General features: G+C 37.8%; 2 protein-coding genes across 5 annotated transcripts in view; both read right to left on the bottom strand.

Annotated features, from left to right (window-relative positions):
- The window catches only part of LOC113092116 (guanine nucleotide-binding protein subunit alpha-12-like), a 29955-nt gene extending 23265 nt beyond the window's left edge, over positions 1-6690 (bottom strand). Inside the window, exons 1-2 of one of the 4 annotated variants that reach the window (XM_026257713.1) lie at positions 6316-6690; positions 5899-6226 (exon numbers count right to left, since the gene is read on the bottom strand). In XM_026257713.1, the coding sequence (XP_026113498.1) occupies positions 5899-6195 (297 nt within the window). In that variant the 5' untranslated portion in view covers positions 6196-6226; positions 6316-6690. Of the gene's footprint in view, positions 1-5898 lie in introns of all 4 variants that reach the window. The other 3 variants (XM_026257715.1, XM_026257714.1, XM_026257712.1) reach the window with 3 other exon arrangements.
- Positions 6691-12667: 5977 nt separating this feature from the next.
- Positions 12668-23621, bottom strand: part of LOC113092119 (caspase recruitment domain-containing protein 11-like) — a 28959-nt gene continuing 18005 nt past the window's right edge. Inside the window, exons 9-24 of the mRNA XM_026257718.1 lie at positions 23342-23491; positions 23194-23245; positions 22943-23049; positions 22746-22849; positions 21930-21982; positions 21698-21833; positions 21318-21516; positions 21093-21219; positions 20559-20799; positions 20295-20379; positions 18733-18828; positions 18505-18625; positions 18007-18189; positions 17100-17224; positions 14978-15093; positions 12668-14835 (exon numbers count right to left, since the gene is read on the bottom strand). Of these exons, the coding sequence (XP_026113503.1) occupies positions 14631-14835; positions 14978-15093; positions 17100-17224; positions 18007-18189; positions 18505-18625; positions 18733-18828; positions 20295-20379; positions 20559-20799; positions 21093-21219; positions 21318-21516; positions 21698-21833; positions 21930-21982; positions 22746-22849; positions 22943-23049; positions 23194-23245; positions 23342-23491 (2100 nt within the window). The 3' untranslated portion in view covers positions 12668-14630. The remainder of the gene's footprint in view (positions 14836-14977; positions 15094-17099; positions 17225-18006; positions 18190-18504; positions 18626-18732; positions 18829-20294; positions 20380-20558; positions 20800-21092; positions 21220-21317; positions 21517-21697; positions 21834-21929; positions 21983-22745; positions 22850-22942; positions 23050-23193; positions 23246-23341; positions 23492-23621) is intronic.

Raw genomic sequence — 23621 nt, 5'->3', positions numbered from 1 at the left:
TATCACAGCGGAGAGGTCAGTCTGCAGGGTTTCCAATCTCTTCCTGAGTCGTGGCAAAGTCCCAAAAATATCTCTGAAAACCACCAAAACCTCACCTCGCCATGAGCAAGGCTCCTATCGTTTCTGAAATGCCTCTTGAAAAACTAGCCTTAAGTGCTTGTTTTCAATGGTCTCTTCCAAAGAGACTTGTTTTGTAAGTCTTCAGGAAAAACAATCTGGTTTTTCACGTGTCATTTTTAAGTCTACAACAGACAATTCTTGATATTTCCTTTGTTGTTTGTTGAAAAATGGGGGATTTCCTGAATGCTTCAGTCAACAAAGAGCAATAACAATATTATTCAAGGTTCTTGGTTTCTGCTGAGAGACATAGCTGACAGCGAATCCAATCCGTCGGCCCTCATCTGACATGCATTAGATGGGCCCTGCATGTCAAGCGCAGTGATTACTCCAGTGGTGGTAATGGCAGTGCTGTGATTTCGCAGCGTAAGCAGATGTGGTGAGCGGACCAGGCAACCGCTCACAGCTTCCCCACCGCTGAGCAACCACAGCTAAATCAGCAACAACTCCTTAGCCATAAACAAGCCGCCTGTGAAGGAGCCTCCCAAGACTCCAGTCACAGAGGAACTCTCAGATTTATCACACAGGAGGATGGGCTTGATATATGCTTGCTCCCTGTGTCCCTCTTTAGCTACTTCCTGTATCCTCCCCCGCAAGGATCTTTTAAGCAGGATGCATGCATTTAAACCTTTCGGTGTGGTACAGCTTTTTGGTAACTTGTCCCTTCATACACGCTTTACTTATGATGGTGGAGCAAAAACACATTCTGGGCAGTAACTAAATACCGCAACTATCTTCTCAAGGGTGTAGTATAAACAGTGGAAATGCTCCACTGCCAATGGTGTCCCATTGCACAAGAGATCAAGAGCTTTGCAATAGGGAAACTAACTCTTGAAGGGTCAGAGTGATGAGTGAGGGGTACGAGGGGCCAAACGGAGGTGAGATCTTATCGTGTCCTGACACGCAGTGTCAGTATCAGGTCAGTCTTTAGTTCACTCTCCAATCAAAGATAGGACCATTAAAGAGTTAACAGAAATTACTAGATAGCTAGCTACTGATCTGGGATGTAATAAATTCCCAGACATAAATTACTCTGCCTTCTCAATGTGGGTTTACAACAACAAGGCAGGAAAGACTGATTGTGTGGTGCATCAAATCATTTATTTGGACATTGAAGACTTTACACACAACATATTTAGCTTTTTTTAATGCACCCTTTTAGTATATCAAATGACATTGGGTGGGACTTGATTTTTATCCATCTGGTTTTGATTGGTTCATCAAACCATCAAACAAGTGATATAGAATTTAATTAAATCTAGATTTTTTCTAAAAAGGCTGTCTTTAAAACAATAAACACTGGTTGTAAAAACATTTTACACCCTTTCCAGACAAACCACCTCTGGGCAAATGGTGCTGCAACATTCAAAAAAGGCATTACTGGAAGGATCTGGAAGAAGTTGAGAGGACTATCTCCTGGACCTTTGCCACTGTAAAGTGGCTGAAATGAAGATAAAGTTATCTTTTAAATAGCCAATCATTTGATCAGCACATAGGCCGAGATTCGTTCACGCAACCTCTGGGATTGTTTGTTCTAGTTTTTTCCACCCTTTGGAAAAGTCTGGACTGGGGTTGCTCCAAATTGGTGTCAGTGGAACAAATATCACCAACACTGTCATCATCCTAGAGCCTTCAGAGGGATGGGCTGAACAGCAGGGTGATGACAAACGGTCAGAGGGGAGATGATGGCACAACTGGCACACATTGTTTGCAGCATTCGCTGTCTGTGCACTGAGGAGAGGCATTTCCTCTGGCTCTGTGGACTGTGCGATACTGCAAGCCCGCAGAGACCACCATTGTGGAGCTATTCCAATCTGACCTTGACTTCATCGCAGACAAACAAGGTCTCCAGTCCAGTTCTCAAGCCACTTCACACATATTTAGACTGTAAAATTAAATATTATCACATGCTTTCCTTTTACTGGCCACTGTCCTACTATCTGAACTGAATTACATGAATTGCAAACAAAAGTATTAACACCAATGTGGAACTTTTATTCCTAAAATCATAAAAAAGCTAGGAAACCTACTTTAAAAGTTCAACAAACTTTTAAATTAAAAAAGTATCACACTTCTGACCCATATTAAAAAACAAAGCTTGGTAGCTTTTAGTTCATTTAATTTGTCATTTATATGCTAGTTAAAAATTGTTAACTCTGCATGGTTATTTCTAACCGACCTGATCCTGATCTGACTTGTTGTTGTAACCTAATGTAAGTTGATTAGACATGTTAAATAATATTTTGACTTGAATAAAATCAATTAATTTAATTGTTATTGCACCACATTTTAAGTGTACTATAAAATACCTTTTTGTGTCATTTGGCCTTTATGTATGTTACTTTTTGCTTCCTAACCCTCCCCAAAAGTTTCTCAAATCTAAATAAAGGTGTTTCATAACCTTTTCATAACCTTGAGATGTTTTTAAAAACTACAGTTAATGAAAGCAAGTGTGGTGACTTGTGACAAGAAGCGATGGTAAACCACACAGAAACACAAAACTTCAGGCACATTCTTCACGGCTATTTGCTCTTTTCACTTGACTGGGAGGGCAGCGATTGGACCATGTAATCAACACCAACACAAACTGTATATTTAGGGTGTTTAGTGCGGTCAGTCATAAAACTGACTTCAATTCTCGTATACACATAGACGCTCCAAAACACAGGCCTCAGCATTTGCCTCTGGAGCTAATGAAAGAGATCAGAACTACATTATAATGTTTTCCTCAGTTCACTATAGTCACGTTGCGGTGAAGGGGTCTCATTGAAAATAAACTGAGATGACATCATCAACACAAAGAAAGCTCAGTTCTGCTGCTTTGCTCCCCGAGTGGGTTACAGGAGGATCTGATCACAATCAGTCCCAGTCGAAACTGAAGTGAATGTTTTAGCTCTGCCTCAGTCTTGTCCCTGTACGACACGGGCTCCTGGAGTCACTCTTGTCCAGAAAACTATGGACAAAAGCTTACCATTTCTCTGGGTGTGGGAAGGAAGCGTGATGTGATGTCTGGCAGTTTGGCTAAATGTTTGGTGGACAAGAACCATGGAGATGGAACATGTGGACCTCTGCTCTGACATCCTGAGAAACATAACCTTTTCCATATAAAGCTAAACTCTTCCACTGAGCCAGACCTCTGATCTGGCAGCCCTGCTTTTGACCAAACTGTGGGTAAGATAACAAGACCAAGGATAGGAATATTTATCATTTTAGTTTCCCACTGAATGACTGAACATCATAGTTTGCCGGAATACAGACATGTTTATGTCCAATAGAAAAGAAAAGATTTTATTATATGTGGAACAATGACAAAAATCTAGTTTAAAACACATGCACCGGGTTCCTGGAACTGTAATCTTTGTTTTCATGTTGGTTTGCAAAACTTAATAGCATTTTTTTTTTTTAAACATTTGGTAACACTTTAGATTATGGAACACTCATCCACTATTAACTAAGAGTTTTCCCTCAAAAAAATTCTAATTTGCTGCTTATTAATTAATTTGTTGTAGTTTAGATATTGGGTTGGGTCTAAAATACGGTCATGCATTATTATGTGCTTTATAAGCCAATATGCTAGTAATATGCATGTGTTAACAAGCAACTAGATAATATTGAATATTGTTACCTGATCTAAAGTTTTTCCAAAAGTTTACATTTAATGACTGAGAAAAATGTCAATACATTTAAGTGTACTGAATGATTATTATCAAAACTGCATTTATTTATGTTTTTTTAATCGTGTAGAGCATGTCAATTTTATTTCTTGTGACAAAAGTGCACGTGGCAGCAGGAACAGGTACGTTTGCAATGAAACTTGGTCTTAGTCAACTTTGAATAACTTAATTCAACGCAACATATTTTAAAGAAGATTTTATACAGTATATATCAAGATTTATTTAATGATTAATGCGGTTGTTTTTCAAAGTAAAAAGTGTTTTATTTATTTTGTATTTATTATTATTATCATTGGTTTTTGCACACATCATAGTAAACGATTTAATATTTTATCTGTCTTGTCAATATATATATATATATTAGAAGATTATTTGCCTTTAACTGACACAGTTAAATAATTTTCAGTTTTATGTTTTTTCAGCATGTTTCAAATTCTGCCTCTTCTATTCATTTTTTTTATAAATTAAATAAGACATAATCAGCATTATATCACTGATCCATTTAATTACACCTAATCTAACATGAATTCATTGTACCATGAAGATGACAGTGACAGGATGATGCACAACACTGATTTTTGAACAAAGCTTTCTAATAAACAGCTCAGAAAAGCTCTGACTCAGTCGTATTGAACTACATGAAAAGACTGTTAGATCTTCTCTGTCTCTATTGTAACACAGATGCAGGCTGTAATTAGAGGCTTCTGCCATCAGCAGCTAATCTCAAAGGCTTCACTATGATCACATCAGATGCCATCAGTAAACTTCCCAAACCAAATGTAAAACCAAGTAAGAGATAAAGAGAGGAAGACACGAGTGCAGAAAGTGCACAGATAGAGGAAAAACCAGGACATATTGAGACACATCCAAAGACACATGATCTTAGAAAGCACATGAGCTGATCACAATGATAAGTCAGACACAATCTCTCAGTTCATAAAAGAGCCAGGGATGAACCTAGACCAAACAAAGTGACTCAATGTAGTGATAATTGTAAGGGCAGCTAAGCCGAGTCTTGTGGTAAATACGAGAGAACATCTGCCAGCCTTTAAATGTTAAGATGCTGATTTGTGATTATTGGGTTATAAAAAAGTTGCTTCTAAAGGCCAAACATTGTTCCTCGTGTTCCTCTGTAACTCCAACAGCCCCAGGCCTGATATCTCATCTCACAAACACATTCCGGGATGCATTTTCACTCCTTTCCTGTTAACTCCGAGCTGTGAGTCAAGCCACTGTTATTAAACACAGACATCTTAAATAGATGTGCTTACAAGGAAATGACCCAGGAATAATCCCTTGGGATCCTGATTTACGGTAGAGCAGATGCCTAAAGCAACCATCACATGACTAACAGCTAAATTAATTAGTGAACATTTTCACATGGATTGGGTCTCCAAAACCGTTGTGTAATCAGCTAACCTGGATATTTGCCCTCGTCTCTCTCATATGCAGCTAAAGAAAGGGTTGACAGTAGCTCATGAGAGTCTGCATGCTTGACAGATGGTTGATGTACATGTGATGAGAGATCATGTGAGCACTTTCTGATTTACAAATAACTTTTCTTCAAAGCACAGACTTTGGGGAAGTATTAATTATGCTGAATGAATATATATATATATTGCATTTGTTTCTAATTTCTGTAGAGAATGTTTGTTTAACTTATTGCAACAAAACTGCATGCCACAGCAGGAAACAGGCAAGTTTGGGCGAGGAAACCTGGCCTTGGTGACCTTAGAATAACTAAACAACCTGACACCACATAATTATAGGATGTTTTGATGCAACACAACAGAATTATAGTATTAAGATTATTAATTATCTTATTTTATCTATAATTATCAATTCTATCTATCCATACTTACAGTCCCCATCTATGTCTTCAATTTAATTTCTTATGGTGAAATACATAAACTGCATACAAATTTATAGGTGGCATGTCAAATCAGTCTATCTATCGGTATAACTTTAATAAATAATATTTTCTCTATCAAGTCAAATTCTAGTAGAATTTTATGAAACACAGCAAATTCACAAAACTGTTGACAAACAAAACAGACAATTATGACGTCAGAAACAACAAAACCTCAGGCAAACGTGTGACCGTTACCTTAATGACGTTCTCAAAGATTGTGTCCCTGAAGTCGAGCAGCGCTTTCTGGTCAAACTCTTTCCCGTGGATGATCCTCATTTGTTTGAGGAAGGTGGATTTGCCGCTCTCTCCGGCGCCCAGCAGCAGGATCTTCACCAGACGCCGCACCGAGCGTCTCTCGCGCGCGATCATGGCGTCGATCTCGCGACTGCGTCGCTTCGCATCGCGGTCTCGTGCTTTCCCGTTACTCCTGTCATCATGAGCGGCCTCAGCTGGCAACAGACACCGGCTCAGGGTGCGCACCACGCCGGCCATCCTTTCCAACTTGAACGCGGTCAGTTACCACCTGATCTATTCATTAAAGTACCAAAGAAATTAACTTTGTTTTATACCAAATCTATATGGAATAGACAAGCATATGCTGTGAATATTCACCGGTTAAAACTAAACTCTAAAAGAAAAAAGCTTAAGCACAATAAAAATGTTCCTCCATTAAGACATATGTAAAGGCGTTTACACTGAAGAGGTCCTTCCCCAGCAAAGCGTCCACTGCTGTCCGTCACAACTATGAAGAAAGGCAGCTGTCTACTAAACTAATCCGTTGTTCGTGGTAAAAAACAAACAAACAAAAAAACATCATTCGCTAAATGTGTTCACGAAATGTTATTGAGCTGGAATCCGTATTCCGTTATATTCTGGCAGCGACATAAGTTCCAAAAGTTAATTCTGGAAGAGCGCGAGCGACTTTGTGATGTTTCCTCGCGGTTCTCTGAGAAGTTTGTGTTCTGGACTGACGCCCCTCCTGCTGTGGGGCCCGTGGCCGGTAGGGGTCCCAGCGAGAGGGGCGTTTGTACTGACGTGACGGGGGTTCCAGTCGGTGTCAGAAAAACGTCAGAATTTCACAGAGGCTCCTTGCTGTCTGTCTATCATGCACTGCCGTATGTGTGGCAGACTATTAAAACTTTACATAAAACCTGGCAAAAGGCACGAGAAAAAGGTATGATGCAAACATGAAAAATTTGGATGAGTGACCAATAAGGACGAGTGCGATAATGAAAGGTAATCTCTAAACATTCATTTTGCCGTTGATTTGTATAGGCTATTCATATATTGAGAGTTCATTTGCAAACGGATAACAGAAACAGAAAATCATGTTTTTTCATTGTGCATTCCAATTAATCTCAATCAAACTGCAGTTGGGTTATTTTGATTAAATAAAAATAACTTTAAAAAATACATCTAACTAACACAATAAAACAATTAAAACATGATAACATAATAAATAAATAAAAATATGATATATGAGAAAAAAATTATTTATCTGTTTTTGCAAATAAACTGTTCACACACACACACACACACACACACACACACACACACACACACATATATATATATATATATTGGAAACATAAATACATCATATACAGTGTATATTCTTATATCCTTCTCATTCAAAGAGTTTTCTTTATTTTCATGACTATGAAAATTGTAGATTCACACTGAAGGCATCAAAGCTATGAATTAACACATGTAGAATTATATATGGAATTATATACATAACAAAAAAGTGTGAAACAACTGAAAATATGTCATATTGTAGGTTCTTCAAAGTAGCCACCTTTTGCTTTGATTACTGCTTTGCACACACTTGGCATTCTCTTGATGAGCTTCAAGAGCTAGTCACCTGAAATGGTCTTCCAACAGTCTTGAAGGAGTTCCCCGAGAGATGCTTAGCACTTGTTGGTCCCTTTTGCCTTCTGTATGCGGTCCAGCTCAGCCCTAAACCATCTCGATTGGGTTCAGGTCCAGTGACTGTGGAGGCCAGGTCATCTGGCGCAGCACCCCATCACTCTCCTTCTTGCTCAAATAGCCCTTGCCTTCAGTGTGACTCTACAATTTTCATAGTCATGAAAATAAAGAAAACTCTTTGAATGAGAAGGTGTGTCCAAACTTTTGGTCTGTACTGTATATATATATACATCATATATATATATATCTTGGTGACATTGCCACAGTTCTTCTGTATTGAGTCTATCTCAGTTTGTTCTGTTTCTTCATGTTATTTCAGACAGACTGATGATGATGAGATCAGATCTCTGTGTGCAGCACTGGCTGCTGTCAGACTCCTTGAGCAAACAAATATCTATTACAATTACTGGCAAAATGATTGTTTGGGAATTTTATCTGATATTTCATATGATATGACACACTACAGCAAATATTTTTATATGGAAATGCTAGATACTACTAGATAAATACTAAATATATTTACATTAATATATTCATATTATGCTTAGAAGTGTTGATGGATGTATCAGTGTTTTCTGCACCGCTTTACTTCTGTGAAACTCACCTCTTTTATCCATGAATTCAAGCTTGCAGTCTGTACTGAACGTGACCCAATAGATTCAAAAGAGTCTACTGTGCATAATGTGAAGAAGTGTCTTTTTGTTGCATTACTCTTGTGGGCTGCACAGAAAAAAACAAAAACAACTCTACCCGTGTAGTCTGATTCATGCACAAATAACTCTTATGAGCCATCTCGCTTTATAGTGGCTCAAATTATATGATGCAGCAGATGTAGCCGATTCTCAAAACAAATTCATTCAAAGAGCTGATTTATTTAATGAATGACTCAGAAAGACAAGATCTGCTTTGAATGAGCCTAAAACCCTGCTCTGTATATTAACAGCATTAGCAGTGAGGGTTTCTTTCACACAGTATGTAAAAAATAGACATTAGATATACAGAAATGAAAAGGAACCAAACTGTAAATCGAGAGCTTGTGAATTAAAATTGAATCAGGAAACCTTTAAGGATAGCCAGCCCTAGTCAATGACAGCAAAATTGCTTTTTATTCTCAAATGTTAATATTAAATGTTAAATATAATGCAAAACTTTCAAAAATTCAGCCTATCATTCTTAAACTTTTGCTATCTCCAGAAAATGTGTTAACCATAAAAGGGCTATATTCAAGTCATTTTTGGAAGTAGTTTTAAAAATACATTTCCTGTGCTCTCCTGCTTGCATTAAAATAAAATATAACTGTATTCAGCAGAGGGCAGTGTTAACCTGCGCTAACATTCATTCAGTTTATTTGAATCATAGTTTCTCATCCACATACATCATTTATTTATTGTAAAACGAGCTCTGTTAGATACATAAGTGTCAAATAAAATAAAAAAATCCACAGGTAAAGAAACCTTATAAAGAGCATATTCCTAATCAAAACATAATTTGTCATAGATTAGTATTAATATTTTTTTTTTTTTGCATTCGATTTAACACTTTCTACACTTAGACACTCTCTGTGTGTGCCAAAACATTATTACACAAACTGTCAACGATATAATATGATATTTAATATTTAAACATTTTCCCAGCACAGCAGTAAAAAAAACCCACAGGTGCAGAAAAGTAGAGCGGGCTAGTTTTGTGCCACTGACCACCTACAACTGACCAACAGGACTTCCAACATTAGCATATAAATAGTGACGATTTTTTCATTCCTCCTCCAAGTAGATTATTCAATGTCATTCACAGCATAGGAAAAACAGTCTCTGATTACTGTGGCTGCGATTCAGAGTTCTTAAACCTATTTGTTGAGGTGACGTGCACAAGGAAAACATTTAATGGAAAAGCTTTCAAGTTGATTTTCAAGCAGGAGGTTAATTGGACTGGGTTTTTGGAGGGAAGATGAAATCAACATGCACATGAAGCGCAGCTGAAGAGGCTTTCAGAGAGCAACACGGCCATGATTACACATTTTGATCAGCAAATCAGAAAGAAACACAAAAGTATACAAGTATCCATTCTTGGGCAGATTGCTCTTGACAGCATTCTTGGAGAGTCTTAAAGCAAGCTAATGCTGAAATAACCAGCACTGCCATCCATATTTCCCTCTATGCTTTGAAGCAAAGGCAGCAATGGAGCAACAAGTGCTATAACTTTGGGAAATCATAGGACTGTTCATTTGTTATGGTGAGAGTTGTATATAATTTAGCATATAAGATGCTTTGGAGCTTTTCTAAGCAATGTTTGCATGCTTTATATAAACTAATTTAGAACTTATACTATATGTATATGTATACACACATATTATGTAATCCAAAATGTTTATTTTGGATGCGATTAATCGCAATGAATCGTTTGACAGCAATAATATTTTGCTTCTATTCAGCCCATTGAGTTACAAAAGAGACCCCTTATCATGCGGTGGGATTAGTGGGGGGTAACTGAGAATTGGATGTGATTGGTCCATGGGATAAATCACTTGTTTTCGTGCAAGCTCTCGACATGGATGAAGAAAATGATGCCGTTATTAACTAATTATAAAGTGAATAAATAACTCACCCACTTAGGCTATCAGTGCTTTGTGTCACGTCAAAATAAAACTTGAAATGGCCAGAAAATGTGATTACTATGTCAGTTTTTAGTGAGCATTCAGCTTGAACAAATGAAATGTGTATCTTCGTGTCTTTTTGATGATGAAATAAGCTGACTATTAAAAAGAACAGCTGAACATCAGTTCACAAATAAAAAATGGACTATGTATACTACTTCACCCATTATTGTAAGATTACTACAAAAGATGATAATTTTTTTCGAGAGGTTCAGTGGCGTAGATGTGTACACATAGTATGTGTAATATGTCAGTAAAAATGTTGCATGCATGTCGAGTCCTACTATTGCTAGTTATTTCTGTTGTTTTGTTCATTTAGTTTTTTGTTTTGTGCTTTGTGTTTTTTATTTATTTCATTTTGTTTAGTGCTTTGTTTTTTGTTATTTGTGCTTTGTTTTTGTTTTGCGTTTTGTTATTTGTGCTTTGTTTTATTTTGTTTTGTGCTTTGTTTTGTTATTTCTTCTTAGTTTTTTGTTATTTCTGCTTTGCTTTATTTTGTTTTGTGCCTTGTGTTTTGTTTTGTTTGCTCATAAGCCCGTTGACCACTAAATGTTGTTACAGGGCAAGCACTTCGTAATGAATCTTTAAAAATAAATAACAACCAAGGTCAGACTGTTAAGTTATGGGTGAACTTTTCTTTTAACCTTGTTTTCAAAAGGTTATTTAAAACTACTCCTCAAGAAAATACAGAACAAAGAGTCAATAAAATAATGTTTTCCAGCACAAATGCTTTCCAAATGTATTTAACAAGGGAATCCAAAAGTCAAACAGATTCAAAGCTATGTCCAGCCTAATTAAGTGAGATAAGAATAAACCAAACTATAGAGGAAAATGTCTAATTAAATAAATAAAAAGCAAATAATTAAATTTATACCCCACTCTTTGATCCCAGCATAACGGCTCTCATAGACGGACAAGTGTGTGTGTCATTAATGGAGTTCAGTACTTGATGGCCACAATGAAAAATGACTGTTATTAGACTGAAGAAGGTTTGCTAGAAAAAACAAGCCCACAATTTTCAAGAGGAGGGAGGAAGAAAGAAAGGAAAAAATAAATGAAAACAAGAAAATACTATATTTTAAAGAGATTATTTAAGAGATGAATATGAGCATTTAGCACCTTTCAAGTTTGCAGATGATGAGCCAGTACTTTCCTCTCCTAATCAAACCAATGATCTTGAAAAGATGTTTTTGTTAACAACTGTAACAAAGGCACAAAGTTCTCTGCACATTCGAAAACGTATTTAACCGTGCAGAAAACACATTTATCTGTGCTTTAGTGAGCAGCTAGAAGTAGAGCTCAATGCTTCTCAGAACCAAGGATGAGTGGGATCTGATGGCTTCTGGGGCTGTGGGTGAAATAGGGAGATACAGATGGCCTAGACACAAAGGTTCTGATGTCTGTGACAGACACTCTTTCACAGAGAGTCTATTATGACATTTCAGCTCCGGCGCTCCTCACACATTTGACGGATGGAAGCAGAGACCACCGCATTTCACAGCTTGCCAAGCCATCTGCCATAGCGAAGTGACACGCTTGCGACGTACGCAACACTTCCTGTAGCGATCAGCTGTGTGAGAAAGGCACAAAACAAAAACCGCTGGAAGGTATACGCCAATGAAAAACTCTATCAGGGTTGTAGAGACCGGATTTTCATGTTGTGGGTTTTGAAAATATTATGATAAAGGATACAAATTAGTTTTAGTTAGCGTATAATCTTTAAAGTACATGTACTACAATGTGCAGAAACCAGCATTGTTTGTCTGGGACTTTCAAAACATAATGTGTTTGCATTGATGTGCAAATTATATTTTCATATCTCTACTTCCTCTTGGCCTTTTATGCATTAATATTAACCGGGGTAAACAATAACCTGGGATGTTTAAAAGCAAGCAAACAAGGCATTTCACTCTAAAAAACAACAACAACAACACAAAAACAAGATGAGCCTAACTGGAGAAATAACAGTCTTTTAGGGTTGTAAACAAGCTTATGTGACGCGTTCTGTTAAATGAAACCGATTTCTCCTGGTTTTAGTGAGCAGCGACAGATCCGAGAGCCTCTTCAATGGTGTTTACAATCACAGTGGAAAGTTGGTTTACCGTCAAGAGTTGTTGTCTGCAAGTGACGCTACTCTGAAAGGAACCACCACCAACACCACATGAAGCAACAAGATGTCTGCTTGTCAGGGACCAACTGAAATTTCCACTGCGCTGCTCGTGACACACACTCTCCAGGATTTCTCCTCTTTTTAAGCCCTTTTACTCATTTTCAGTTCTCATTTCAACAGGAAAAACGTGTCAGTTTCTTTCTGAAGCACAATGCACGTGGAAATCAGCGTCAGATCTACTGTAGTTGAGTCTTAACCCAGAAAACAGAAACTCTGCTTCATAAGACAGTTTATTACATAGAACACACCATGTTGTGTCAGCAGTACATTCCTGTGTCTGTTTATAAAATAATATTTACAAAAACAGATAAAAATCTAAGCTTTGGGAGATAACACAAAAAAGACGGTTTCTTAATACACTGAACATTTTTTTTTTTTTTTTTTTTTAATTTGTTGCCTTGACTTAAGGATGTACACCCCTTGATAAGACGGCAGTAGATATTATACAAACATTAACTCCAGCCTCTCTTCTAGAAAACAGACATTTCGGTTTAATTCTATTAAACAGGTGCTAAGGCTGGTACATCAAGTTTCCTCTTCAATGGCATCAATCCCAACAATAAATATATACATATCAATATGTTGTATGTTTATATCTATGGCAATACAAGTGTAGTTGACATCAGCCATTTAATATATTTTCATAATTCTTTTATAATTATTACACATGCCGTTTTTATGACTTTGTAGTATAGGATCGATTGAATGGAATATTTGTATTGTAATAAATACAAATCATTAATTAAATATATGAAATATATTTAATTAACAAAGATTTAAAAAAACAACAAATAATTCAACTGTATTGGTCAAAGACAAGACATCCCATTTTGGTTTTCGCACCAAGTTACATTTACAAAAGTGATTTTATATACACAGAAAGCATATTAATCGCAAGAAAAGAGTCAACTGTTTTATGTAAAATAATAATAATAATAATTTTGATGTAAAATTAAAACATAATTTATCTGACCTATGCTTATTAAAATGTATAAAAGTCCAGTCTGGTCTTGCAAAATGTTATTACGGTTTAATAAAATGGGTATTTTGACCCATCTGCTGTCAACTTAATTTTTAAGGATAGTGGAAGAAATTGGTAAAGATTTATAAATAGAATGAATTAGTCATTAATTTTATTATATCTTCTAATGATTCTTGTTTTAAACATGCCTGACTTTATCTTTTGGTATACAACTACTGATACTATGATTAACATTTTAGTGGGCGTCTTCTGTAAATCATGGTAAAAAGGTTAGTCATCATTTCTTTGCTTAGAAGAAAAAGTTAAACAGAACACATTCGAATGTACAGAAAAGATGCTTATATATAAGAAAAAAATCCCTTATACGTTTCTTTACATTCATATACATTTAACCTTGAATGTTACCTTAAAAGAAATTCATATTACTTGTTAGGTACCCATAATTCATGGTGTTTCTAAATGGCACACTATGAAAACTTCTAAGATAAGAGTGCACTTTATGATGTCAATCAATGACAGCTTAAACATACTCCAAAATAATGCCCCAAAAAAACACAAGGTTGTGAATTACAGTCATGAGCTTGACATGTCATGTACATTATTGTGCAGTATAATGCCTCTGAAATACAGTTTGACCTACCGATACAGTAAAACCTTGGCAAGGATTACGGTAGCAGCTGAAATGAGCACAGATATAAGCCACATGTGTGTTACTGACACAGAGATTAGAAACACGTTCCAAATGTAGGTTCGTATTAAAATAAATATAGAAGTCACTAATATTAATTGATGTAATGTGCCTACAAAGACAAACGTACATACTGTTTATTGCAACAATGGTGGCATCTTACAGTTATACACAAATCAGCCAGAATACAGCTGAAGCAGAATTCAGTGGGCAGCCGTATATTGAGGAAAGGATCATGTTTTATTGACAACAGCTGTGCTTCAGGAGAATAACAGATGAGAAGCTCTGGGATGAGAACAGTTCCACTGCTTACCATGTGAATGTAAGGAGCATCACATGGTACCTCGTCCACGTGTTTGCTTTGGTTTTTTTGGTTTATGACAGCAGAGAGAAACACACCTCACCTTTCACACTTTTGACTTCCTGTTCACACGCCTGTGCTGCATGCACACATTCCACCCAAGGCTGAAAACAGTTTTGGTGCGCCGTAAGCCGTTACTTCAGGTCACAGCAGGTCCTGCTCCACCCAGACCGTCTTCTTCTGCTCTTCAAAAATCTTTTCCTTGATGATCCTGACGAGATCCTCCACCCCACTCCAAGAGTCGGGCTCCACACCGGCGTACAAGCACGGCAGCGTCTCCAGCTCCTTCTCCTTGGAGCGGCACATCTTCAAGAACTCCTCCTCAGAGTCCACCTTCAGAGGGAGCCTCCTGCTCGAGGAAAAAAAACACCAGAAACGACCACTGCATTATCGGAGGATCATCTGACCTTGAATAATGAAACTAAGCCTCTTCAAACTGAAACTAAAAATGAATACGACACTCATTTAAAGAGTTAGGCAAGATAGAAGACCTTAATTTTTTGATGTTCCTTTCGCAGATTTTGATGAAGATCACGATGGGGTAGATCTCTCTCCTCAACAAGTCTTTCACACAGCTCAGATCAGCTTCCAGGAGACAGTGCTTGTTCTAAGAAATAAACCACTGATTTAATATAATAGCTTTCCCCTAAAAATACAGTTTTTAAACTTTCTTGCATTCAATATTATCAAAACGCAACAGTTACTGATGAATCTAGACAAGATTGTAAATAATAATTTACAATATAGAAAGGATCGAGCTCATCCAGTGAGGGGTCGGCTCTCATTTTTTGTCCTGTTTTTGGCACACCTCTTGAACAAGTGAGATTTGCAGTGGAAAATTAGACTCATCTCCTGACACATTAGCAAGTGAAAAACAATATGCAGCCTCTCATCTAACCACCTCACAAACCCCCAACAAGCAGATTGCATCTGCAGCCGTCAGGAGCATCAGGTTTGTCTCCTACATACCACTGTTCCTTCCCCTTTCAGTCACATTAAACACACCGAGACTTACAGAGCTCTTTGGTTGAATCAAGTCTTTTTTTAAATAAACCTTACGGTCCACTTTAAGTTTAAAGGGGTCACGAGACAGATTCTGTTTTATTGCGATATGTCCCTTGAGGTTCGCTTAACCCTTAAGTTTCTCAAAAAGGAAAAAAAGACCATTCTGACCCTCTTTCTGAAATGATCTTTTTTTAAGAGGTGTCTCCCTTAAAAAAGCATGCACATAAAACGCCACTGTTATGATTGGTTAATATCACTGCATGGAAAACAGTATCAACGTTCTTCGCTATTGCATGTGAGTAAGTGTTTTGAAAACAAATGCATAAAAAACCCTTAAACATAAAGCATTATAAAACCCACATTAAAAAAAAAAGTCCTGTACAGACAAAGCCACTTGTTCCTAAACGCTGGGGTTTTCTGAAGTCGTGTACAGAGATGCAAACAAGCTGTACCTGTGCTTAAAATGGATACGTCAAAGTGAACCTTGCATTATTATTCCATTTGTGCTGTTGTCAGGAGAAGCTCAAGCACAAGGTGTTCATGAGATACTGAATGGGAATCTGTTTACTGTATCCAGTGTAGATCAGGTCATTGATTATAATGCTTTAGAACCTAAACATGACGCAGCGCTCGCTCGCATCCGGTATAGCCAAGTGTCATCCGACTGGACTCCAGTGGGCATAGCCTAAGGCAGTGGTTCTTAAACTGGAGTAAGGATAATGCATAAAAGTGACACACAGTGGGCATGTGAACAAAATACTCTCTGTTTCAATCGGAGTGTAAACCATGATTGGCAGGTGTGACGCTTAAGTGCTACGGGACGTGCGCTCCTTACAGATTAGAGGAATAAAATATAAGTTAAGGTGGCAAATAGGTAAATAATAGAGAATTGCACTGATTGTTCACATGCATCAATCAGAGTAAAGTGAGAGATGTTAAGGCATGGGCAACGCTTAGGACACACACTCCATTATGGAATAAAAGAAAGGAAAAAAGATTTAAGGTAAGGTGGTAAATAAGCGCAGAAGGAGAGGATGGTTGCATGGTCAATTTTACGTGTGCAACAGATGGAGTGTCTGGTAGCAGCGAGAGATGAGTAGCAGTGCCTGCTCAAAATATTGGATGAGAAAAAGTAATGGATGAGTACAAAATAATGCCAATGATATGAAATATACATAAAAAAGTGTAAATGACTTTCCTAAGACAGTGTCGAACAGTGACATCAGCAGGTAAAGTTTCAGTGGGAGTCTGCGTCTCTCTCACCTCCCCTGAGGGCGTTATGATATAAAACTTGCTGGATGTTTTAATGGTTCACAGACTTCTTATATGACAATAGATCAAGGGAATTTTGATTCCTCAAGTCATGACCCTTAACAAGTAGTTAGAAAGTTGGGCTTGGTGTAGTGTGACGATCCCATTGGTGTCTTCAGGAAAGGGTTAAGCTCTCACCGAGAGCAAGCGCTTCAAAACGATACTGCTCGGCTAAACAGCGAACACATAAATATCTGACAAGCTTCTTGAGTAAGCAGCAGAAATGACAGCACATAAAAGCAAAAACGTAATTTAGCTGTTATTAAATTCTTCTGAAAAGAACATTTATTACTGTACCTTGAAGGCAACCGCTTCGATGTTTTCTGGAGTGATGCATTCATATGTGCAGGCCTGCTTTTCTTTGGAATAAATGATGGGCTCTATCTTCTGTTTCATGAGGAATTCATCTTTTGTCAGAATGTCTGGGAAAAGACAAATTAATCGTTCTTGTGAGTAGGCATGTCAAGGAAAACATTGCTTGCATCTAGGGAGGGCATCGTAAGGATTTTATAGATTTTGGTTCTGATTTGGTTATTCTTATCAACTCCAGTTTCTTAAATATTCCATTTAGCATTATTTTGGAAGAAGAGCCCCCCGACTTATTTAAGCAAAAAATCAACTCTGCTAAGGATGTGTGGTCAGATACACACTGACATATGAACAATGAGTCAATAATTACACTTGAGTCTCACATTCTAATTATGTGCACATTAACTCATCCAGAGTGATTAATGATTTATTTAAAGAATCTGCTAAGAGGAAACTTTCATTCATGAATCTAACTATTGTGCCTAGCTGAACTCTGAAGCTAAAACCATTTCTTATTCAGTATTATTCTTGTAAAGCAGGCTGTTCAACTTCAGAAGTTAGAAAATATTTAGTTTTTTTTTTTTTTTTTTAAACGGAAAAAGGATAATAAATCTAAACAAAAGAACAAGTAAATTAATCAATTAAATCAACCAATCACTCTCCTCATCTGAGTGTTTTTTTTTTTTTTACATACATACATTCAAAGCTTGTGCTTAACATAGACTGAGTGGGTTTTTGCTAATATAAGAGTTGAAGTCATGGAACGAATTAAAATGAAGTTCTTGCTATCATCACATACATACATTACATTACATCTATGTGATAGTTAATAATAGCAGCTACTGGTAAAAGACTGTCTCTATAATTAGGACAACCTTCCTCCAGCCACTTTTACCTGGTTTGCATATATTGAACTCCATAGCACCTCCGAGATTAAGGAACTTCTGGACAATGGTCTTGGCGAGGACGTTGGGGGTGAAGAGGACAGGTCTTTTACGCAGGCATTGGTGTGGAGTCACTAGACTGTACGGGATCAGGTTCAAGCCCTTGTTTAAGTCACTCTCTGGGTCAGAGGTGTCTGAAAGAACAGAAACAGTTCACGGGTCAACTCTGAAAGCAGTTTTCCGCTAAAAGTCAAATCTAATTCCGTATAAACACTAGAAATGGACGTGTGCAAACAAAAGCACTGGTTTCCCGTTCCTTTTAACCAATTTAGAGCGTACCTAAAAAGAGTTAATAAATTATATATTTTTCAGTTCTGGAAAACAAGCTTTGCAAGTTCCCTGACATGTTCAGGTTTCATTTTCATGACAGTATGAAACCTGTCTGCAAGGCATCCGCTGTAAAGATTCCTCCGAAATAAACAAGTAAAGATGAGGGTGGGCAGTCTTACCCTCAGGCTTCAGCGTTTCAAAACCTGGTCTGGAAACTGATGATGGATTTCCTCCATTGACAATGCGGACACGCTCACTGCTGTTCATCCTCTTGTACTTGTTATCCACCCTGCTGACAAACTGACACCAGGGATCTCTTTTAATCTCAGCAAGACTCTGCTCTTTTCCTGTCTGCAGTAAGACCTCAGCACTATGGCAGGGAGAGCAAGCTCAAGAGGACCTGTTACCTGTAATATCTGAAAGATGAAGACACTGGCTCTGGACAGACGTGGACTACACTTGGGGTCTTGAGTTGGTGTGGGCTCCTCAGGTTGTAGAGTGTTCTGTGAGCACAAATGGAAGTCAGAGAGTTTATTAGAAAAGAACTCATGGAAAGTGATATTTACCAGGGCTGCGCTTCCCAAAAGCATCATAAGCTTAAGTACTGTACACCCATTGAAACCAATGGAGCTACGATCAATTTATGATGGTTTTGGGAAATGCAGCCAAGGGCAATTTATGAGAAATGTGTCACTCAAAAATCATTAAGGGAATGACATCATGACTATGAATTATCTGACATATGACTATACACACAACACCTACACTGTATTCAGCAACCCTGATGAACAACTGTAATGAACTACTTTAATATGGAGAGTAGCCAATCAAAGCATAGGTAATTTGCATTAAAGGGCACCTATTATGCATAATTCAATGTTACATGTGGTTTTAACATAAATGTGTGTTGGCAGTGTGTGTAGACAACCACCCTATAAATGATAAAAATCCACCTGATCCTTTTTTTTTATGGATCACAAGCAGTATCTCAGAACAAGCCGTTCGCAGAATCTGTACAATGTGATTTTTACAAGCCCCGCCCACAACTGTTGACAGATGCTGAAGTATTAGCAGAGACCCCGCCCTGAGTGAGCCGCATACAATCCTCCATGCTTATCTTCACGGTAGAGCATCTTAAAGAAGCATTAATGTAAGAAATGTCTCCTTATTACAGCTATAGTAATTCATTATAACATTATATATCAATTTTTTGTTTTATTACATTGTTTGGGTGATATAAACACTGTAGACTGCAGTATATCTAATGTATATTACACTCCGGTCACAAATCTAATATAAACGTGATTTCTTTCTTAGCTGTTTACCTTCACAGACATAACAGACTGTTTTTGTAACTCATGTATGTTTTTAACATAAACGTGTGTGCATTTGACAGTTTAAGCGCAATAAGACATGAAAGAGAACTTAGTTTTATTACTCTCATGCCGTTTGATGGCTGCTTTCTATGCGGGCACTTCAGATGTGTGCGCTCAACAAAAACAAAAATACGTATATCAGAAGTTCAAACTAATATGGTTTAAAATGCATGATTTCAGTGCATGATTTAGCAGAAATCTGAGATACAGCTTTAAAGGCACAGCTCTATTCTGGAAAAGGACAAAGACAGGTTCATGACTGTTTTGCTTCAATAGGTGTTGACTGATTTTTTTAAATGGAATCAGATCCACAGCTGTCCAGTACATAAATGAAGATCTTTTTTTCATTAGATGGACAAAAATAGTTATGATGCACAGAAGCAAATCAGTCATACAGGTTTGGAATGACATAAGGGTGAGTAAATGATGAGAGAATTTTCATTTTTGACTGAACTATCCCTTTGAAGTGACAGAAAGTGTTGAATACGGTCACATTAATTGGCATTCAAATTATGTCTCGTCGGTTCTGACTCATCAACAAACTTGAAAGCCAAAAGTGGGCGCATTTCTCCAATAATCCAGAAGGAACTGACCCGGAGTCCTCGCAGTGTTTCAACTTCCTCTCGACCCCCTCGACACATCAGCTTCTGCATCTTCACCAAGAGGAGCTGCTGGGCTCTGGGGAGGAGGTGACAGCCAAGTTCACTTTACAGCTTCTCTTCACATTCAACAGATATAAAAATGCACGCCCACGCACTCACCTACGCACTGACAGACAATCTGCAGCAGGCAACAGACAATCTTCACACTCGTTTTGAAACTGACACTATAATGGTCACTCAGTTTTCAGTCCTCACCTGGAGTAGCTCGGTATGGTGCCTCTCTCCGTGTCCTTGTTGGTGAAAGGGTCCACTCGGGCACACAGCCACTCACATTTGCCCTGGTGCATGGTGTCCAGAACATGAAGCACCTCATCACATCGTACATTCAGTGAGCAGTTGTCCAACTGGCTGGAGATGTTCAGATTGAGACGGATGTAGAAAGAGTCTCCGGATACCACTGTGCCATCTTCAATGTCCTTCAGCAGCCGCCTGTAGCCTGGAAACAAGAAAGCGGGGTCAAAACAGGGACCCAATAAAAGCACAATAGCCACTGAGGTGCTAAGAAGTGACTCTGAGAACAGTTTGTTGTGGATGCATCTTAAAAAACACTGAATAAGATGGAGTGTGTGATGAAAACATTTAATTCAGACACAGCCGTGGGCTAAAAGACCAAAGCCTTGTCTTTTCTTTAGAGTGTGAATATGTTATTAGGTTCCTCCCAGAGTGGTGCAGGATCCCCTATGCACATTGAACTCTTGAAAAAAGCATCCTCTTTTTAAGAGAGCTCACCATCATAGTTAGATTTATAATGGAGATGCACTTGTCCGGTGCATCTCTGCAGGGTCCAGTGAGCTTCCTCTTTGGTGCAGGTTTCCAAAGCCACACTCTGAGCTTCTCCACGAACATTGCCTTCCAACTAGGGGATAAATGAAACCAAACAGGAAGAGATTACCACTGCTACGGCAGCCTTTTTGTTGTTTTGGTTGTGGAACATATGCAGGAGTTCAATCCCACCATTAAAAGATGGTGTCCGACTTTAACTCCGGCCCGGTCTGTTTCAGAACCAGACTGCACAGAGGACACAAAGATGCCGCTATCATTTCCACCAATCAGAGTGATGTCCGACAGAAGGTTTTCTCCAGAGAGAAAAAGGCTCTGCACTGGCCGCAATGTGTTTTGTGGAGGGCCCGAGGTCAATGAAGGACGAAATGGTCTGGAGAATGAAAAAGGACGAATGCACAAATCAAAGAGGAGTGGTAATATAGATGTACAATTCGAGACGACCAAAAGAAGATTTGTTTCTCAAGGTCGCCAAAATGGAAAGTTGATTCACTGCCTAGTGAAATGACATAATTATTGAATAAAACTATTATTATAAGTAAACATCCAAATACCTCTCCAAAGAGAATTTCCTGAAGATGTTATTGACTTGCTCCAGATCATAAGAGTCCATTGTCTCAGACTGGTGGGAAGATGAAGATGAATGGATGGATGAAGGCCCATAGAAGGAAGAATCTAAGTCCTGGTCGTCTACAGTAAAGAAGAGACATTTTTACAAAGGCTAGTCACTTAAGTGTATGATTCAGCGGTGAGTGGGTGAAGTGAATGATTTATGCCTGTTCATACCCATGTCGGCATTGTCTCCGCTGTCAGTATCTGCAGTGTCTGAAATGGGAATACTGAAAGAGAGATACAGCATAGTCAACTTTTCTCTACAATGTCACCATCAATTCACTTTGACGTTACTAGAAGTTACTAACTGTTATTTTTGTGGAAATATATCCGTTAATAACATCATCCAATTAACTTTTTGTTACAATCACACCAGTTCAAAATGCTGTTAGACGACAAATTTCATAGTTTGCTATACAAATCAGACGCATTGAAACTAACCATGGTAATTAGGAGCCATTAATAGTTTTACTGTACTGTTACACTGTTTTACACTGAAAATAAAACAGTGTTCCTGTAGCTCAATTGGCAGAGCATTGTTTTATCAAGCGCAAGGTTGTTGGGTTCGATTCCCCAGGGAAAACATGATAGATAAAAATTGATAGCCTGAATGCACTGTAAGTTGCTTTTGGATAAAAGCATCTGCTTAATGCATAATTTTAATTTAATTTTAATTTAATTTTTAATTTAAAATAATATATAAAGTACTGTATATAAGGTAAAATAATAATAATAATGTACATCTATTTATTTATGTAGTTTACATCATTGTTTACTGATTTATTCAAGTCAGCATCTAAGACTATTTAATGGCAAGAACTAAATAAATATATCATGTTTACCAATAATACATGCTTTTTAAAAACAAGTCAGCATGGTCTTACTATAGATACCTCTGTTAACAAAGGGTTACTACGGAATATGGTAAACATAATATATTCTTTTCTTTTGATCAGCGTGTATGTTACATAGAGCTCTGATTTTAATTACCATTTGTATTGAGAGTTTGGGGTCTCCTTGCTTCTCCTGACAATGGAGTTCTGGTCTGGGGGCTCAGGCACGGTGGACAAGATACTGTCATTACGGCCCCGCAGCTGAAGAGACACAAGCACATACACACCACGTGCCTTCAAATTAAAGCTACTTGGAGAGATATACAAATGAAATGAAAATGCATTAAAGCCTACATTTTTATAGCAGATCTCTGCAGGAGAAATCACTGCACTGGCACTGTTAAGACTTGTGTTGTCAGTAGCTGCAGGTTCTAACAGATCTCCGTTTGTGAAAGACATGGCTATAATGAGAGTTGAAATCAAAGGGAATCAGGCTTACAGGAAATTCTCTTTGAAAACATTTCAGTGAACAATACCATACAGTAACTACATATTAACTTCAGGTTCACACGCAGCACCGTCAGAGCTCTTTAAAAACATTTTACCTTGAAACTTAGGACTTTTGGGTCCAGTGGCTGGAGATTTTGGTCGGTTAATCTAATAAATGTGAATGACAGGCATTAGGATGCAGAAACATTCTTGAACAAAGACGTACAATGAGAGATTTAAAGATAGCTTCGTGTTTGTACTCACTCTGCCCTTAAGGTTGCTTCTGCGTTGGAGCTTATGCTCTTGATCATCAACAGTGTCTTCTCCAGAGTCCTCTGAAGGTCCTCCTGTATTTCCATCAGGTTGCCCAAAGTGTTGAGCTATAATTAGTGGAGTAATGTCTCGTGGCAGACTCTGAGGGGGAAATGATCATGATAAAATAAGAAAAAAAGAAAATAACAACAGCCAATTAGCCAGTAACTGATATGGTGATAAAGTCCTTCTAAACTACACTAAACTTTTCAATCACATAGATCATTTCTCA

The sequence above is a fragment of the Carassius auratus genome, unplaced genomic scaffold, assembly GCF_003368295.1.
Source record: "Carassius auratus strain Wakin unplaced genomic scaffold, ASM336829v1 scaf_tig00214480, whole genome shotgun sequence".
Classification (NCBI taxonomy): domain Eukaryota; kingdom Metazoa; phylum Chordata; class Actinopteri; order Cypriniformes; family Cyprinidae; genus Carassius; species Carassius auratus.
Note: the sequence above shows the minus strand (reverse complement) of the source record. Positions and strands in the feature narration are given on the sequence as shown.